Source organism: Meles meles, chromosome 1 (genome assembly GCF_922984935.1).
Source record: "Meles meles chromosome 1, mMelMel3.1 paternal haplotype, whole genome shotgun sequence".
Taxonomy (NCBI): domain Eukaryota; kingdom Metazoa; phylum Chordata; class Mammalia; order Carnivora; family Mustelidae; genus Meles; species Meles meles.
The window spans coordinates 164,273,648-164,288,177 of record NC_060066.1 but is presented as its reverse complement, the minus strand read 5'-3'; the positions used below and the strand labels follow the sequence as shown (position 1 = coordinate 164,288,177).

At 40.9% G+C, this 14,530-nt stretch overlaps 1 protein-coding gene across 2 annotated transcripts in view; it reads left to right on the top strand.

Moving 5' to 3' along the window:
* Window positions 1-14,530, top strand: part of ROR1 (receptor tyrosine kinase like orphan receptor 1) — a 416,227-nt gene that overhangs the window by 224,392 nt on the left and 177,305 nt on the right. For both annotated transcript variants that reach the window (XM_046019333.1, XM_046020034.1), the window contains exon 2: window positions 11,220-11,291. In XM_046019333.1, coding sequence (XP_045875289.1) covers window positions 11,220-11,291 — 72 coding nt within the window. The remainder of the gene's footprint in view (window positions 1-11,219; window positions 11,292-14,530) is intronic.

Below are 14,530 nucleotides of genomic sequence, written 5' to 3'. Positions count from 1 at the left end.
ACCTGATTTGTGACCAAGGATGTGATCTTTTCTGGAGAATGTTCCAGGTGCACTAGAGAAGAATGTGTATTCTGTTGCTTTAGGATGGAATGTTCTAAATAAATCTGTGATGTCCATCTGGTCCAGCGTATCATTTAAAGCCTTTATTTCCTTGTTGATCTTTTGCTTAAATGATCTGTCCATTCCAGTGAGAGGGGGGTGTCAAAGTCCCCTGCTATTATTGTATTATTGTCAATGTGTTTCTTTGATTTTGTTATTAATTGGTTTATATATTTGGCAGCTCCCATGTTAAGGGCATAGATATTTAAAATTGTTAGATCTTCTTGTTGGACAGACCCTTTAATATGCTATAGTGTCCTTCCTCATCTCTTATGGTCTTTGGCTTAAAATCTAATTTATCTGATATAAGGATTGCCACACCAGCCTTCTTTTGATGTCGATTAGTATGGTAAATTGTTTTCTACTCCATCACTTTAAATCTGGAGGTGTCTTTGGGTCTAAAATGAGTTTCTTGTAGACAGCATATTGGTGGTTCTTGTTTTTTTAATCCATTCCGATACCCTGTGTCTTTTGATTGGGGCATTTAGCCCATTTACATTCAGGGTAGCTATTGAAAGATATGAGTTTAGTGCCATTGTATTGCCTATAAGGTGACTGTTAACTGTATATTTTCTCTGTTCCTTTCTGGTCTCTTACTTTAAGGTTTTCTCTTTGCTTAGAGGTCCCTTAAAATATTTTCTGTAGGGCTGGTTTGGTGTTTTGGTTCTTTTAGTTTTTGTTTATCCTGGAAACATTTTATTACTCCTTCTATTTTCAGTGACAGTCTAGTTGGATATAATATTGTTAGCTGCATATTTTTCTCATTTAGTGTTCTGAATAGACCATGCCAGTCCTTTCTGACCTGCCAGGTCTCTGTGGATAGGTCTGCTGCCAATCTAATATTTCTATTATTGTATTTTACAGACCTCTTGTCCCTAGCTGCTTTTAGGATTGTCTCTTTGTCACTGAGACTTGTAAGTTTTACTATTAGATGATGTGGATGTACCTATTTTTATTGATTTTGAGGGGGGATTCTCTCTGCCTCCTGGATTTTGATGCTTGTTCCCTTTGCCAAATTAGGGAGAAATTCTCTGCTATAAGTTGCTCCTGTTTACCTCTCTTTCTTTCTTCTTCTTCTGGGATCCCAGTTATTCTAATATTGTTTTATTTATGGTATCAGTTATCTCTTGAATTCTCCCCTCAGTCCAGTAGTTGTTTTTCTCTCTTTTGCTTAGCTTCTTTATTCTCCATCATTTGGTGTTCTATCACTAATTCTTTCTTCTACCTCATTTATCCTAGCAGCAAGAGCCTCCATTTTTTTATTGCCCCTCATTAATAGCTTTTTTATTTCAACTTGGTTAGATGTCAGTTCTTTTTTCTCTCCAGAGGGGTATGTTACTTCTCCAGAAAGGGATTTTCTAATATCTTCCATGCTTTTTTCAAGCCCAGCTAGCACCTTGATAATTGTAATTCTGAACTCTATTTCTGACATATTACTAATGTCTGTATTGATTAGGTCCCTAGCTGTTGGTACTGCCTCTTGTTCTTTTGTTTTGTGGTGAGTTTTTCTCCCTTGTCATTTTATCCAGATAAGAATAGATGAATGGGAGAACAAAATTCTAAAAGGGTATCAATGACCCCAGAAAAATATACACTAACCAAATCAGAGGAGACCCGAAACTGGGGGGAGAAGAAAGGGAGGAAAAAAGAAAAAAAAAAAAAAAAATATATATATATAATATATGTTTTTTTTATATATATATTCATATATATGCTCTGTTCTATTCAGCAGTCTAATATACATTAGGCTAATGTACAGGTAGATTAATACACATTAGTCTTATGTATATTAGACTGCTGAATAGAACAGAGCCACACACTTGATTTTTTGTATATTTTGGTCTGTTAGAAGAAACTACCTCCCAAAATTTTAAAGAAAGAAAAAAAATATATATGGATAAACACGATGAAGGGATGAAATATGATTGTAAAGATGAAAAATTAAAAAAGATTCTAAGAAAGGAATTGATAAGGTAAGAAGTTGGTTGAAAAAAGAGAATGTGATCGAGCTGGAGAACAAAGCCATGTGCTAGATTTAGGGTATATTTTGATATATTAGAAGAAATTGTATCCCAAAATTTTAAAGAAAAAACCTATATATATACAAAAAATAAGGTTAAATACAATGAAGGGATAAAATATGACTATAACAATGAAGGTTTAAAAAGTTTTTTGGTTTTTTTTTTAAAAGACTTTATTTTTATTTATTTGACAGATCACAAGTAGGCAGAGAGAGAGAGAAGAGGAAGCAGGCTCCCTGCTGAGCAGAGAGCCCGATGCGGGGCTCGATCCCAGAACCCTGGGATCATGACCCGAGCCGAAGACAGTTTAACCCACTGAGCCACCCAGGCGCCCCTTAAAAAGATTTTTAAAAGGGTATTGATAAGATAAAATATTAAAAATGTTAATATAGGAAAGAGGAAAAAATTTTAAAAATAGAATAAGAAAAAAATAAAATTTAAAAAATTTAACTTTATAAGACTGTAGGATCATGGGGAAAAAGCCATGAATTCTGTGTGTTGCTTTCCCCTAGCTCTGGAGTTTTGCAGTCCTCATTGATCAGAGAACTTGGTCTTGGCTGGATGTTCTTGCTGATCTTCTGGGGGAGGGGCCTGTGGCAGTGATTCCCAAATGTCTTTGCCTAAAGTGGAATTGCACTGCCTTTGCCAGGGGCCGGGCTAAGCAATCTGCTCCGTTTCACTCTTGGTTGCTTTTGTTCCCTGAACATTCTCTGTAGAGCTCTGGAGGACGGGAATGAAGATGGTGGCCTCCCCATCTGTGGGGCCGTGTAGGAGCCAAGAGCTTGGGGCCCTACTCCTCAATGCACCCTCAGAGAAAAGTAGTCAATTCCACCCATCTCCCTGGTCTCCGCTGCACTCTGTGCTCACCCAGCCTGTGCCTGAGCATTTCTGTCTCTGGCACATGGCCCCGTTTGGAGTGTCCAAACCCAGCAGATTCCTGCAGCTTGCTCCTACACAGCTCCTCCTGGAGAAGGAAGGAAGGGGTCTCTCCAGATCTGCCACCTGTGGGGTCCCTGGTCAAAGAAAAGTGTCCTGACTGTGCCGTGGATCACAGTTTAAAGTATCCCTGAGCTGAGAGCTCATTCCTCATCTCCATCTCTATAGCTGGCTTCCCTGCTCTGATACCTGGGAGCTCTGCCATGCTCAGGCATCCCTGGTCTTTTTGTGTCCCTACGTTTCCTGAGACCACATTGTCCCCGCGAGGGCTCCAGCTGCCTACTTGGCCTCTGGAGCGACATCCCTCAGTGGAGCAGAATTCTAAACATTCTGATTTTGTGCTGTACTGCTCTACTGTTTGCCTGGAGCCGTCCCCTCCCCCTGCGGTCTGTCTTCCCTTATGTTGCCTTGGATTCAATTCTCCACATGTCCTGCCTTCTGGAAAGTGGTCAATCTTCTGTTCCTAGAATTGCTACTCTTCTTTTCTCTGATCTCCTACTGAGTTTGTACATGTTCAGAATGGTTTGATAACTACTTAGCTATGACCTGATGATATTTAGTTCTCCTACTCTTCTGCCATTTTGCTCTTCCCTCCCACTGTTTTACTTCTAATCACATATTTATTTTTAGAATCAAGGCTTATTTAACATTTTCAACATATTTTCCAGTTTATTCATTTATTATTGCTTCTTGCATACAACTCCTTCCTTCTAGATTCAGCTTCCTTCTTACTGAAATACAGAATTTAGCACTAAAGGCTATGAGTGGATTTATAACAGTTTTATTTGTAATAGCCAAAAATGGAGACAACCAATCACTGAAGGTCAGGGGTTAAACAAATCGTGGTATATCAATATATGACATACTACCCAGCAATAAGAAATGAGAAAGAATAAACCATTAACACATGCAGCAAATTGGGTGGGTCCCAAGGGCATTATAGGGGTCTATTTATATATCATTCTCAAAACAACAAAATTATAGAGATGGAGAACAGGTTAGTGTGTGTCAAGTGTTAGGAATGGTTGGTGGGAGGAGGGTGATGGGTGTGACTATAAAGGGGTAGCACGAGGGAGATCTTGATGGTCATGACAAGATAAAGATCTTGATTACAGAGGTGGTTATATAAATCTGCACGTGATAGAATGACATAGAACTTGACATATGCACAGTAACAATGTCAAATTCCTCATTTTGATGCTGTACCATGATTATATAAGCTGTAATCATGGAGAGAAACTGGGTGAAGGATACACTGGAATTCTCTGGTCTTTACACACCCTTTTGATTTCTTGAAGAGATGTGCCTTCTCCCTTTCCCAATTCTTAGACTCTAAGCATCCAGCAGCTTCATTGGAGGAGATGTTGTTCAGCTCCTTTCCACAGATGGGGATGTTCTCCTAGGCTCTAGTAAAGACTTTAAGCCAGAACCTAGATCTCTCTCTGGCCATATTTTTGGTTTTCAAGTGAACACTGAAACTGAGTCTCTAGCCCAGAGGGTCTATATTTATAAGGCACCTTCTACATCAGCTTCTACTTACTGTTTTCTTCTTTTTGGGCACCTGAGAATTTCTTTCCTTTCAATCTCAGCTATGCATTATTTATTGTTTTGTGATATTTTATTCAGTATTCTTGGTGTTTTAGCCTGCTTGGGGTAAGGTGGGAGGAATGACTCATGGGATGGGGAGATTATTTCTATCAGTTTCTATTGTTGCTCTGTCATGCAGTTTATGGTTGTGTTTCTATATTCTCCCAGTGGACTGTGAGTTCTTGAAAATGTCAGGGACCAGGACAAGATTTTTCATCATAGTTCTTACACATACGAAGGGCTTATACACATGTGTGTTGAATGAATGAATGAATGAGTGAGGGAATGAATGGGTGCATGACTCTCTAGAGTTCCATGGAAGAGAGCCCAAGTATGGTAGTTTTTAAGTAAGATAGGACTCAAGATTATTTTTATTGACTTTAAAGGATGTGTGTCATTGTGGTGCTTTGTGTAACATAATTCCTTTAAATACAAGTGCATGTGATCTGTAATATTAATTTAGAAGACTTAAAGAAGCAAATAATGTGTTCAAAGAAAAACAAGGCATTTAAGGATGATTCAAGAATTATTCCCCCCCCCCCCTTTGTGTTCCTCACTGTCCTTTTTGGGTTTTAGAATTAAGAAACCAGGCATTGATAGGGAGGAGGTATAATGTCTCAGATACCCATTGTCAAACTGTGTTCTATGGAGCTTAGAATTCACAGGGATCTTCTGGGGCTGAAGGGGGCCTAAGCCAGAGAGAAGTGGCTACGCTTTTCAGCATCGCCCGCCCCCTGATTGGGGCATAGTTGGAGACACTCTGGTTTTGCTGTCAGACTGCCCTGCCCAGAATGATCAGAAATCCTACCCCTCTCCCAACAAGCTGAGTAGATAAGTGCCCTAATATGTCTACCTCCGGTTCTTTAGTCTAAGAATGGAGATAGTCATGGTACCTATGGACTTGTTGACAAGATCTCTGAGACCCTCACACATTAAGAAAACCTGGCCTTTTTTTTTTTTTTTAAACAATTCCCTCTCTACAAAAATATAATACCACAAATTTTGGTATATTTAAAATTTTTCTTCAACAAATTAATGGCTTTACCACCTGCTTAGTAATTATGCTATTTACAAAGTTGTTACAGGTTTTATAAAAAAAATATGATTTCATAGTGTCGTGTAGGTAGTGTGGTTAGGGATGGAGCAGGGGGTTTAAGGTGGCAGAATTGTGCTCTCTTTTTGGTCTTTGACTGTCCTGATAACTTTGTTCAAAGATTACATCAGAAATCCAAATTTGAGATCACTGAGGACTATGAGGTCATAGTGGATACTGAGCCTAGTAATTAATTCTCCAGTCCTGATTATCTCACATGGGGTGAGAAAGGCTCTAACTTTGCTCTCTCCTCAGTAAGTTCAGTTCCCAGAGCAGAGGGGCCCCTCTTTCAAGACCCCAGATGTAGGGTGATTGTGAACCCAGCGCTGGGACAGTGCCCTGGCTGACTGACCCCTTGTACTGTTAGGGAACGTGCCCTGCCTAGCTGTTACTTTCCCAAACAGGTGCTCTCCGTGAAGGTAACTTACAAGTAAAGGTAACTTATGGCTGTGGGATTCTCCTCCATTCAGGCACTGGAGACAGGAAGGAACTATGGCTGAGAGCCATCACCAAATAATATCTAGAATGACACAGCATAGCAGAGAACTTGAAGCCATCAGCATGCCCACCTCCTTCCCACCCTCCCCTGGGCCCCAGTGACCTTGAGCAGAGAAGAAAGTGTACCCATTTTGTGTGACTGACCCTAGCTGTTTGAAAATGCCTTGTGTGTGTCTCTGAACTCAGCTTCTAAGGATACACAGCACATCTTTTAGGGGCACAGACAGAAGATAATGGAACACAGAGAGAAGGCAGCATGCATTTATTTCTAAGTCATTTCTAAGGCCTGGGTTTATTTAGAACTTCTGTGATTTTTACCAACTCACTTGACCTCTGTGGCCCTCATTTTCTTCATCTGTCAAGTGAGCCTGTACCGTAGGAGAGGCTTAATTTTGTTTGTTTTGTTTAAAGCATCAGAGACTTTTCCACAATATCTGATAGTTAAAACAGAGATATGGAAAGTTGTTCCTGTTGAAGAAGGGTCTAGAGCCCTGTCTTCTTGTCCTCTCTCCCTCTACAGCCTCTGATGTTGCTCTATAAAATTACCCCCCACAAAACCCAGTGGGCATAAAAAATATCTAAGGCATACCCGAGTATAACATTCTGGGACTCAGGGGCTCCGGGCAAGAAGGACACTGGGGTAGGATAGACCCCTGTTAGACCACCAAATAAGGTCTTTGTTTTAAATAAATGTAATATGATTAAAAAAAAAAAAAAAAGAAGGACACTGGGCACTGGGGTAGCCATTTATTCCCTCATACTTGGCACTGGTGACCATGGGGCTGGCCATGAGTCTCCTGAGTATGCTGGTCTATGTCTGTGTAAGTTCATGTATCCTTGCTTCAGGATACAGGATGTGGCGTGGCTGGGTGCTTCTTGCAAGAGCTTCTACATCCTGTGAACGTGGGGTCTCTACCTGCCAACTGCTGAGATGAACCAGTAATCCTTTCAGAGAGCACAGGCTTTTATCAATGAGGAGGATTCAAGGCTTGTTTTTTTTTTTTTTTTTTCCCTTTCCTCCAAATAACACTCCCACTGTTCAGGCTTAAATACCAAAACCTTATGTTTTGCAGAATCAGTGCCAAGAAGTCAATCATCAGTGAAACTGCAAAGATAATAGCTCCTATTGATCAAATCGGGAGAAGAATGGTTTGCCCTCCTGCAGAGGTCAGGGAAGATAAGGGCTGGAGTTTTCTAAAATACACTTGATTTGCCTAAATTGGGTAAAAATGCATAAAAGCACTTATGTTCTTAAGAGAACTGGTGACCAATTCAGGGAAAACCTCACAAAAATGAAAAGATTGGCTTAGATTAGTAGAGCATGAGAAATACAGAGTCTTTCCTAAAAGCATAGAGAATGTGTTATTTCAAACCTAGACAGTAACATAGCCGCTAACTGGAGGATGTCTGCTTAGAGGGTGGCTATTATCTGCTTTACTAGACCGAGAGGAAGGCACAGAAGATCTTGGGGGTCCACTGTGTGCTGGACAGTGTGCAGGTCCACTTTGGACCATAATCTATCCTTACCACAATCCTGTGAGGTGGCTTTTATTATCCCCATTTTATAGATGAGAATATAGAGGCCAGAAGTTTTTTTTTTTTTTTTTTAATTTTTATTTACTTGACAGAAAGAGATCACAAGTAGGCAGAGAGGCAGGCAGAGAGAGAGAGAGAGGGAAGCAGGACCCCTGTTGAGCAGAGAGCCCGATGTGGGACTCGATCCCAGGACCCTGAGATCATGACCTGAGCCGAAGGCAGCGGAGGCCAGAAGTTTTTAAGTAACTTGCTCATATTCATGAAATTAGTATTTTATTTTTTAAGATTTTATTTATTTGACAGAGATCACAAGTAGGCAGAGAGGCAGGCAGAGAGAGAGGAAGGGAAGCAGGCTCCCTGCTGAGCAGAGAACCCGATGTGGGGCTCAATCCCAGGACCCTGGGATCATGACCTGAGCCAAAGGCAGAGGCTTTAACCCACTGAGCCACCCAGGTGCCCCTGAAATTAGTATTTTAATCTAGGTGTGTGCTTCCATTAAATAGTCTACTATCTCCTAATTGTCCTATATTAGTTTGTTCTTACCACAATAATTTTACACAAAGAGATGTTGCTAGCGGGTATTAAATATACTTGGAAATATCTCATCCATTTGCCATGATGAGGATATAGGAAAGAAGCTGAATCCATTAGTGGAGATCCTACGTGGACAAAGCTGGGGTTGTGTCTATCTCTAAAGCTGCTTCTGACTGTGAACTCCATGGAGTGCAAGTTGAGAAGTACTGAATTTTTCTCACATAAAGGTCAGCCTTCCTTTTGGGGGAGGGGAAGCCTATTAACATCATTTTTTGTGAGGGGGTATTACTATTACTACACTTCGCACAGAAAAATAATCGGCCTTTCTTTTTAAAAATGTGGCCTTGGAAGATAATATTTTTTAGGGAGGTTATTCATATTTTAAAATATTTTACCTGTTTTTATGATCATTTTATCTGAAAAGCTGAACATGTGGTTATCTAAAGGAATAAATCTTGAGACGGAGAACAAAATTCCTCAGAATCATCACAATTACTTAATAAGCTTGTGAATTGAAATTATCGTTGCCTTAGTCCAAGAGCAGAGTGGTCATTAGTGTCCAGAGACACATGGGGAACAATTTTGCCATTAGCGGTGCCAAGAATCTATTCGTTTGTCATCGGCCCCAAATTATATTCAATCAGCAATTCAAGCTCAGGTTAGAAACACCAAGTGACATCGGCCTAACTTTCTATAAAATTAATACTGTAAAATGAAACCTGTATTTCTGGCAGTGTAACTGTGAGCAGCAGTAAGATGAAGCTATGAAAATGTTGAATGTAAATACTGTCAAGGTCGATCTTAATCCCACCACTTCCCCACCTTTTGCTTCCTCACCTGAAACGCTGCCTTGGCTGCCATGCTTCTATCCCCCAGCTCCCTGAAGTCTGGGTATTGGAGTGCTTGATGAGCTCTTTTATATGGTGAACCACAGTCGTCCATAATACGGCAAACAAGGGGCCATTATTCAAAGAGCCAAAGTAGGTGGCGGCAGGATTGGGTTGAGGGTAGAGCTGTGGTTGGGGTCATTCATGGAGGGCCCCCAAGTGTAGGCAGTTAGATCTTCTTCATGAAATCACCTGCACAAAGTATTCATTTGTAGGACAAATGGTTCATCGTGGGCAGAAGCACTGTGGTTTCGGGTGAAGCATTTTTCCTATTTGGGATACTTTTTTCTTTTTTCTTTCATATTTTGGAATCTTATGTGCTTTCAGGTTCCTGCCCTGCTGCCCATCTGGCTTCAGGTCCCCTTAAAAGAAGCTCTGCTGTTTTTAGCTCAGGACATAGGAAGGGACTGGGGCCATTTGGGTTGGGGTTCTTCTACTTTCTTTCCCAGGGGCCGCTTAGACAGGGAAAGAGGCAAACCCTAGGAGTTCTGCACAAACCAAACAACCCCTTTGTCTCTGTATGACAGGTTGATCAGAGACACAGTAGACAAACTAAAAGTGGGCCTTTGCAAGGTCTCAGTGGGTAAACATCCTGTTCTTGGCAAAGCTCACTGACTATGGTGTGAGGCGTCTATGGCCAAGTGGCAGCCAAACCCCATCAGTAAATAAGGAAATGGTAGAAAGTGTGCTTATCTAGGTAAAAGGGTGAAGCCAGAGAGAGGCAAGGTGAAAAATAAATCAGGTTTCACAGAGTTGAGTACCAGGTAGCATGAGCTATGAGGAGGTGTGTGAGCAGTTACAGACCTGGATCTGAATCCCAGTTCTTCCACTCACTAAAAAACTCACCTTGCATTTCAGAACCATTTTTAGTGGCTGCCTAGAGCTCTCTGTCGAAAAGACCCTAAAGCAAGTCCCAGGTTTAATAGGCAAAAAGAGCCTCAATTGATTAATGAGGTCTGCACTCAAATGAAGGAGAGGGAATTGACTGCATGGGTGCCATCTCTCTCTCTCTCTCTTTTTAAAGAGATTTTATTTATTTATTTTGAGAGCGAGAGAGTGCGCACAAGCTGGTAGAGGAGTAGAGGGAGAGGGATAACAGACTCCCTGCTGAGCGAGGAGCCCAACATGGGGCTGGATCCCAGGACCTGGAGATCATGACATGAACCAAAGTCAGACACTTAACTGACTGAGCCACCCCGGTACCCCTGGGTGCCATGTATCCAATGTCATATTGCTCAGTCCTAAAGTTCTGTAATAGTGTGTGTGTGTGTGTGTGTGTGTGTGTGTGTGTGTGTAGCCTAAGGGAAGATTAGTGAAACCTTATTAAAATGTGTTAGTAGGATGGTGTTGTGACTTAAAGTTTCAAAAACAACAATAAAAACATAATTTGCATATTACAGTCTATTACTGAAGAATTTTTATATCTCCATAGTATATTGTGCCCTGTAAATTGTTGATCTTCATGTTTGCTTTAATTAATGGTGGTTTTGAAAATTGCCTTTTGAGTTGAGTTGCCTCGGTTGACTCTCATATTCAAATACTTAGGTTTCGCTTATCTTGACTATAAGTTTCCACAAAGAGACATAGATTTCTCTACTAATAGAAATTCCATCAATTCACAAGTACAACAAATAAAATCAGCAATATAGCTCTCATTTTCCATGGAAAGATATTGAATAGTCTAGGAGTGGTCTTCTAACGAGAAGAAGAAAAGTTGATGTTTGAGAATGTTTGGTCATTTCTGCAGGCTTGATTTTTTTTTTCATGAAATATTTGTATTTTAATTTTCAAGTCCGTGTTTCAGAGAAAACAAGCTTGCACGCTGGTCTACTGATTCTTTGCCTGGATAGACTCTGTAAATCAGGAGCCTTCCCCGGGCATTCCTGCTTAATAAGCTCTGGGATTGCGCTGGTCTCTCTCCCAAGGCAGGGCGTTTGGAAGTCTCCCGTAATGCTTCTCACAGCCCATAAGTTACTTATATATTTACACTCACCCTGTCTTTCTCCCCTCCCTTCTTTTTCTTTCCAGAAACAGAGTTGTCAGTCACTGCTGAGTTAGTGCCTACCTCATCGTGGAACATTTCAAGTGAACTCGACAAAGGTACACAATGGGGATGCATAGGAGGGCGAGCGTGGGCGGAGAGGGGGAGGCGTGAAGCTCCATTTTTAATCCTAGCATGGCCTTCTTTGAAATCAACTGCTTCTTAGATCCTTAGAAAGTGGCAGGGCCAAAATAAATCCCTTGCTTACTTTGTGATTATTTAACATTTAATTACTTGGAATTCTATTATTTCTGGGGAGGGGTTTTTTATCCCCCTCTTTCCTTTCCCTTCTTCCTCTAAAACATTCCATATGGTAAAAACGCTCCAAGATGTGAAATAGGGTTGTTTCTGACCTTCCTGACACCGCATCTAGTGGATCTTATTTAGGGGATTTGATTCTGCCTGGGCCAGGATTGATCAGAGCTGTTTGCTGGGTGACCTTTTCCCGCGAGTATTTGATGTGCTTGCAGAGTTCAGGGCAGAGTGTTTGGAATGTTTGTAATTGCCTGTGCGTACAGATGGCGGCTTCCTGCACACACGTGGGGAACAGGTTCCTGCTGTGAAGTTGTTGTAGTATTAATTAAGCTCCGCCATATGCTAAGCACTGGCTACTCCATAGAGATCCCGTGTCCTGGAATGGTAAATTGGGACACAGTCAAAGCCCCTTCAGGCCGGCTCATCCCACCCTCCCAGGCTTGTTTCCCTTTCCTCCCATTTATGTCTCTATGCATCTCCAGTGACATTTCTATTTCTTCTTATTTACCCTGTGCTTTTCTTTCCCTAGCTTTTGCCTAAGCTGTTCTTTCCAACTGAATCACCCTTTTTTTCTTTGCCACTAACCATTCTCTCCCTTCTGTGTGCCACAAATTACTTATTCTTCAAGACCAAGAACAAATTCTCTATTAGCCACAGTCTTACCTAATCCCTCAGCAAGAAGTGACCTTTCCTTCTTTGGAACTTCCATAGCTCTTTCCTCTGTTCTTCTCTCCGCATTTTCTGTGTTACATCATGGTGATTTATATACCTGTCTATCTCATTCTGAAGCTTGAAAGTTCCTTGTAAGTAGGATTTCTGTTTGTCCTTGGTCTTTGTCTTTGTCTCCAACACCAAGTCTAGGACAGACTCTTGTTCATAGGAAATCCTCAATCAGTATGTGTGGAATAATGAGTCACAGCTTATCTCAGGACATATACATAGATGGGCACATCTGTATCTGTATGTGCAAATACATTCAACAAACTTACTGAGTTTCTGCTTTAGTTCAGGTGTGATTCTAGGTTCTGGGATTATAGTGACAAAAGCTCAAAAGTCATCGTCCCATGTGTCAGACAACTTTGATAATCAGCTCTCTTTGTCAGCCTATGTGTTCCCTGGGAGTTGTATTTTCTCCCTGAAGCGAGAGAAATTTATAAAACAGTAATAGGCAAGGTTATGTTGGTGGTTATACTTGTTAGGCATTTTAGGGTGGCGGGATGATGTGAGATATCTTTTCACCTTAAATGAGAGGGCATTTAGAATAATTTTCTCTTGTCAATTTTATTTTGGACATTCTTTTTCTAATTTAGGATGAAAACAGGGACTGTATGTTATTCCTCTCCATGTCCAGCACCAGGCACCATACCTAGCAGGCAGTGGATTTTCAATAAATATTTATTAATTTTTTTTAATGTGAAAGAAGACGTAAAGCCCACTAAATGTCCGCTCAGTGCCCATTCTGTGACAAGCACTTTGCTAGGTTTTTCAAGAATGTGAACATAATTGGCAAGCTCCTTATGGCACCAAGCAGTAAAAATGATATCACTGTACACTACATGTTTTGATCAGGTTCTGGTTATGGCTATAAAAGGACATCAGTTACATGCAGTCATGGGGCGAGGCTGCCAGGCTTTGAATTGCTACCAGACCAGCATGGTAATTAGCAGTGGGTGCCCTTCAGGAAAAAAAGTAGTGTCGATAGCTATGAACCTACTTGCTAAAAAGCTGGTCTAAGACAGGCCCCCAGCTTTTTTGTTTGTTCAATTTGGCCTTCCAGAGGGCATGGATGGCTTTCCAGAGATTCTTGGTGTTATATTTCTCTAGAAGAAAATTAGTATATGGCCTTTCGTTCCCATTTAGAATGAGAAAGAAAGCTAATTAATTCTTTCATTCATTGATCAGATCTTTTTAGCTTCCTACTCTGGTCTGGGCACCATCTGAAAAATTAGTATTGAAAGATGAATTAGACAAAGGTCTCTGTCCTCCCTGAACACAGAGCCAGGTGGGAAAGACTGATGTCTAAATGTATAATCAAAGCCTTCTGGTCATTTTGATAGATTGGGCTGTCAAGGGACATTCCCCCCTAATTTCGCAGAGATGCTGGTGGAAGGATACAATGAGAAAAATTCACTGACAGACTGGTACCCAAAAAGGAGAAATATCCAGGTGCCAGAAGAGAAAGCTCCATAGTAGGTAGAGTAATGATCAGCAAGAAGGAATTAAATAAAAGGTTTTATAAAAATATGGTAAATGTGTATGGTTCTCTGGGGCTAGAGTTTCAATATCCCATGGAGATGAGAACTGAGGCAATAAGAAACAAATTCATTGCTTAGGCTGTCAGTGAGGGATGACTGAACCAAGCAGGAAAGGCCAGTTCTACTGAGGGTGGGGTGTGGAAGTCTATGAACCACCCTGGGTTGTTGGGGTCGCTCAGGGGAAATACAAACCCCAACCTGTGTTACGTGGGGCCTGGGGGTTGGAGTTCTTCTCATGCCATCCACAAGCTACAAACTGAGAAGTGAATGTAAAAACTTGATCTGGAATTGATTAAACTCTGAGACCCTGACTGGGGACAACCTAAAACCAGCTCACAAAATGTCTCAACACCCCAGTGCCTATGGCGCTCCCACCAAAAATGAAATTTTTAAAAAATCATAACCACTAAATAACAACAGCAGATTCCTACTGAGTTTAAGTGCACTTTTAAAAAGTATAGTACGTACAAGAGAGGAATAAAAGAAGCCCACCGTTAGCAAGAGTCGGTAGACAAAACACAGAGGAGCTCAGGCCTTGGAAACTAAAGACAATAGACCGATTTGAGAAAGAATATATGTTTAAAATGTTTCATGGGAAGAATAAATAAATAAAATGTCTCATGGTGAAGAGGAAATGGAAACCTTAGGGCAAGTACAGGACCGTATGATAAAAAAAGAAGATTTTAAAAGAACCAAGTAGATATTCTAGAACTGAAAAATAGAGCTATTGGAATTAAAAGCTCATCAGACGGGTCAAACAGTAGATGCATTCAGCTGAAGACAGAAAT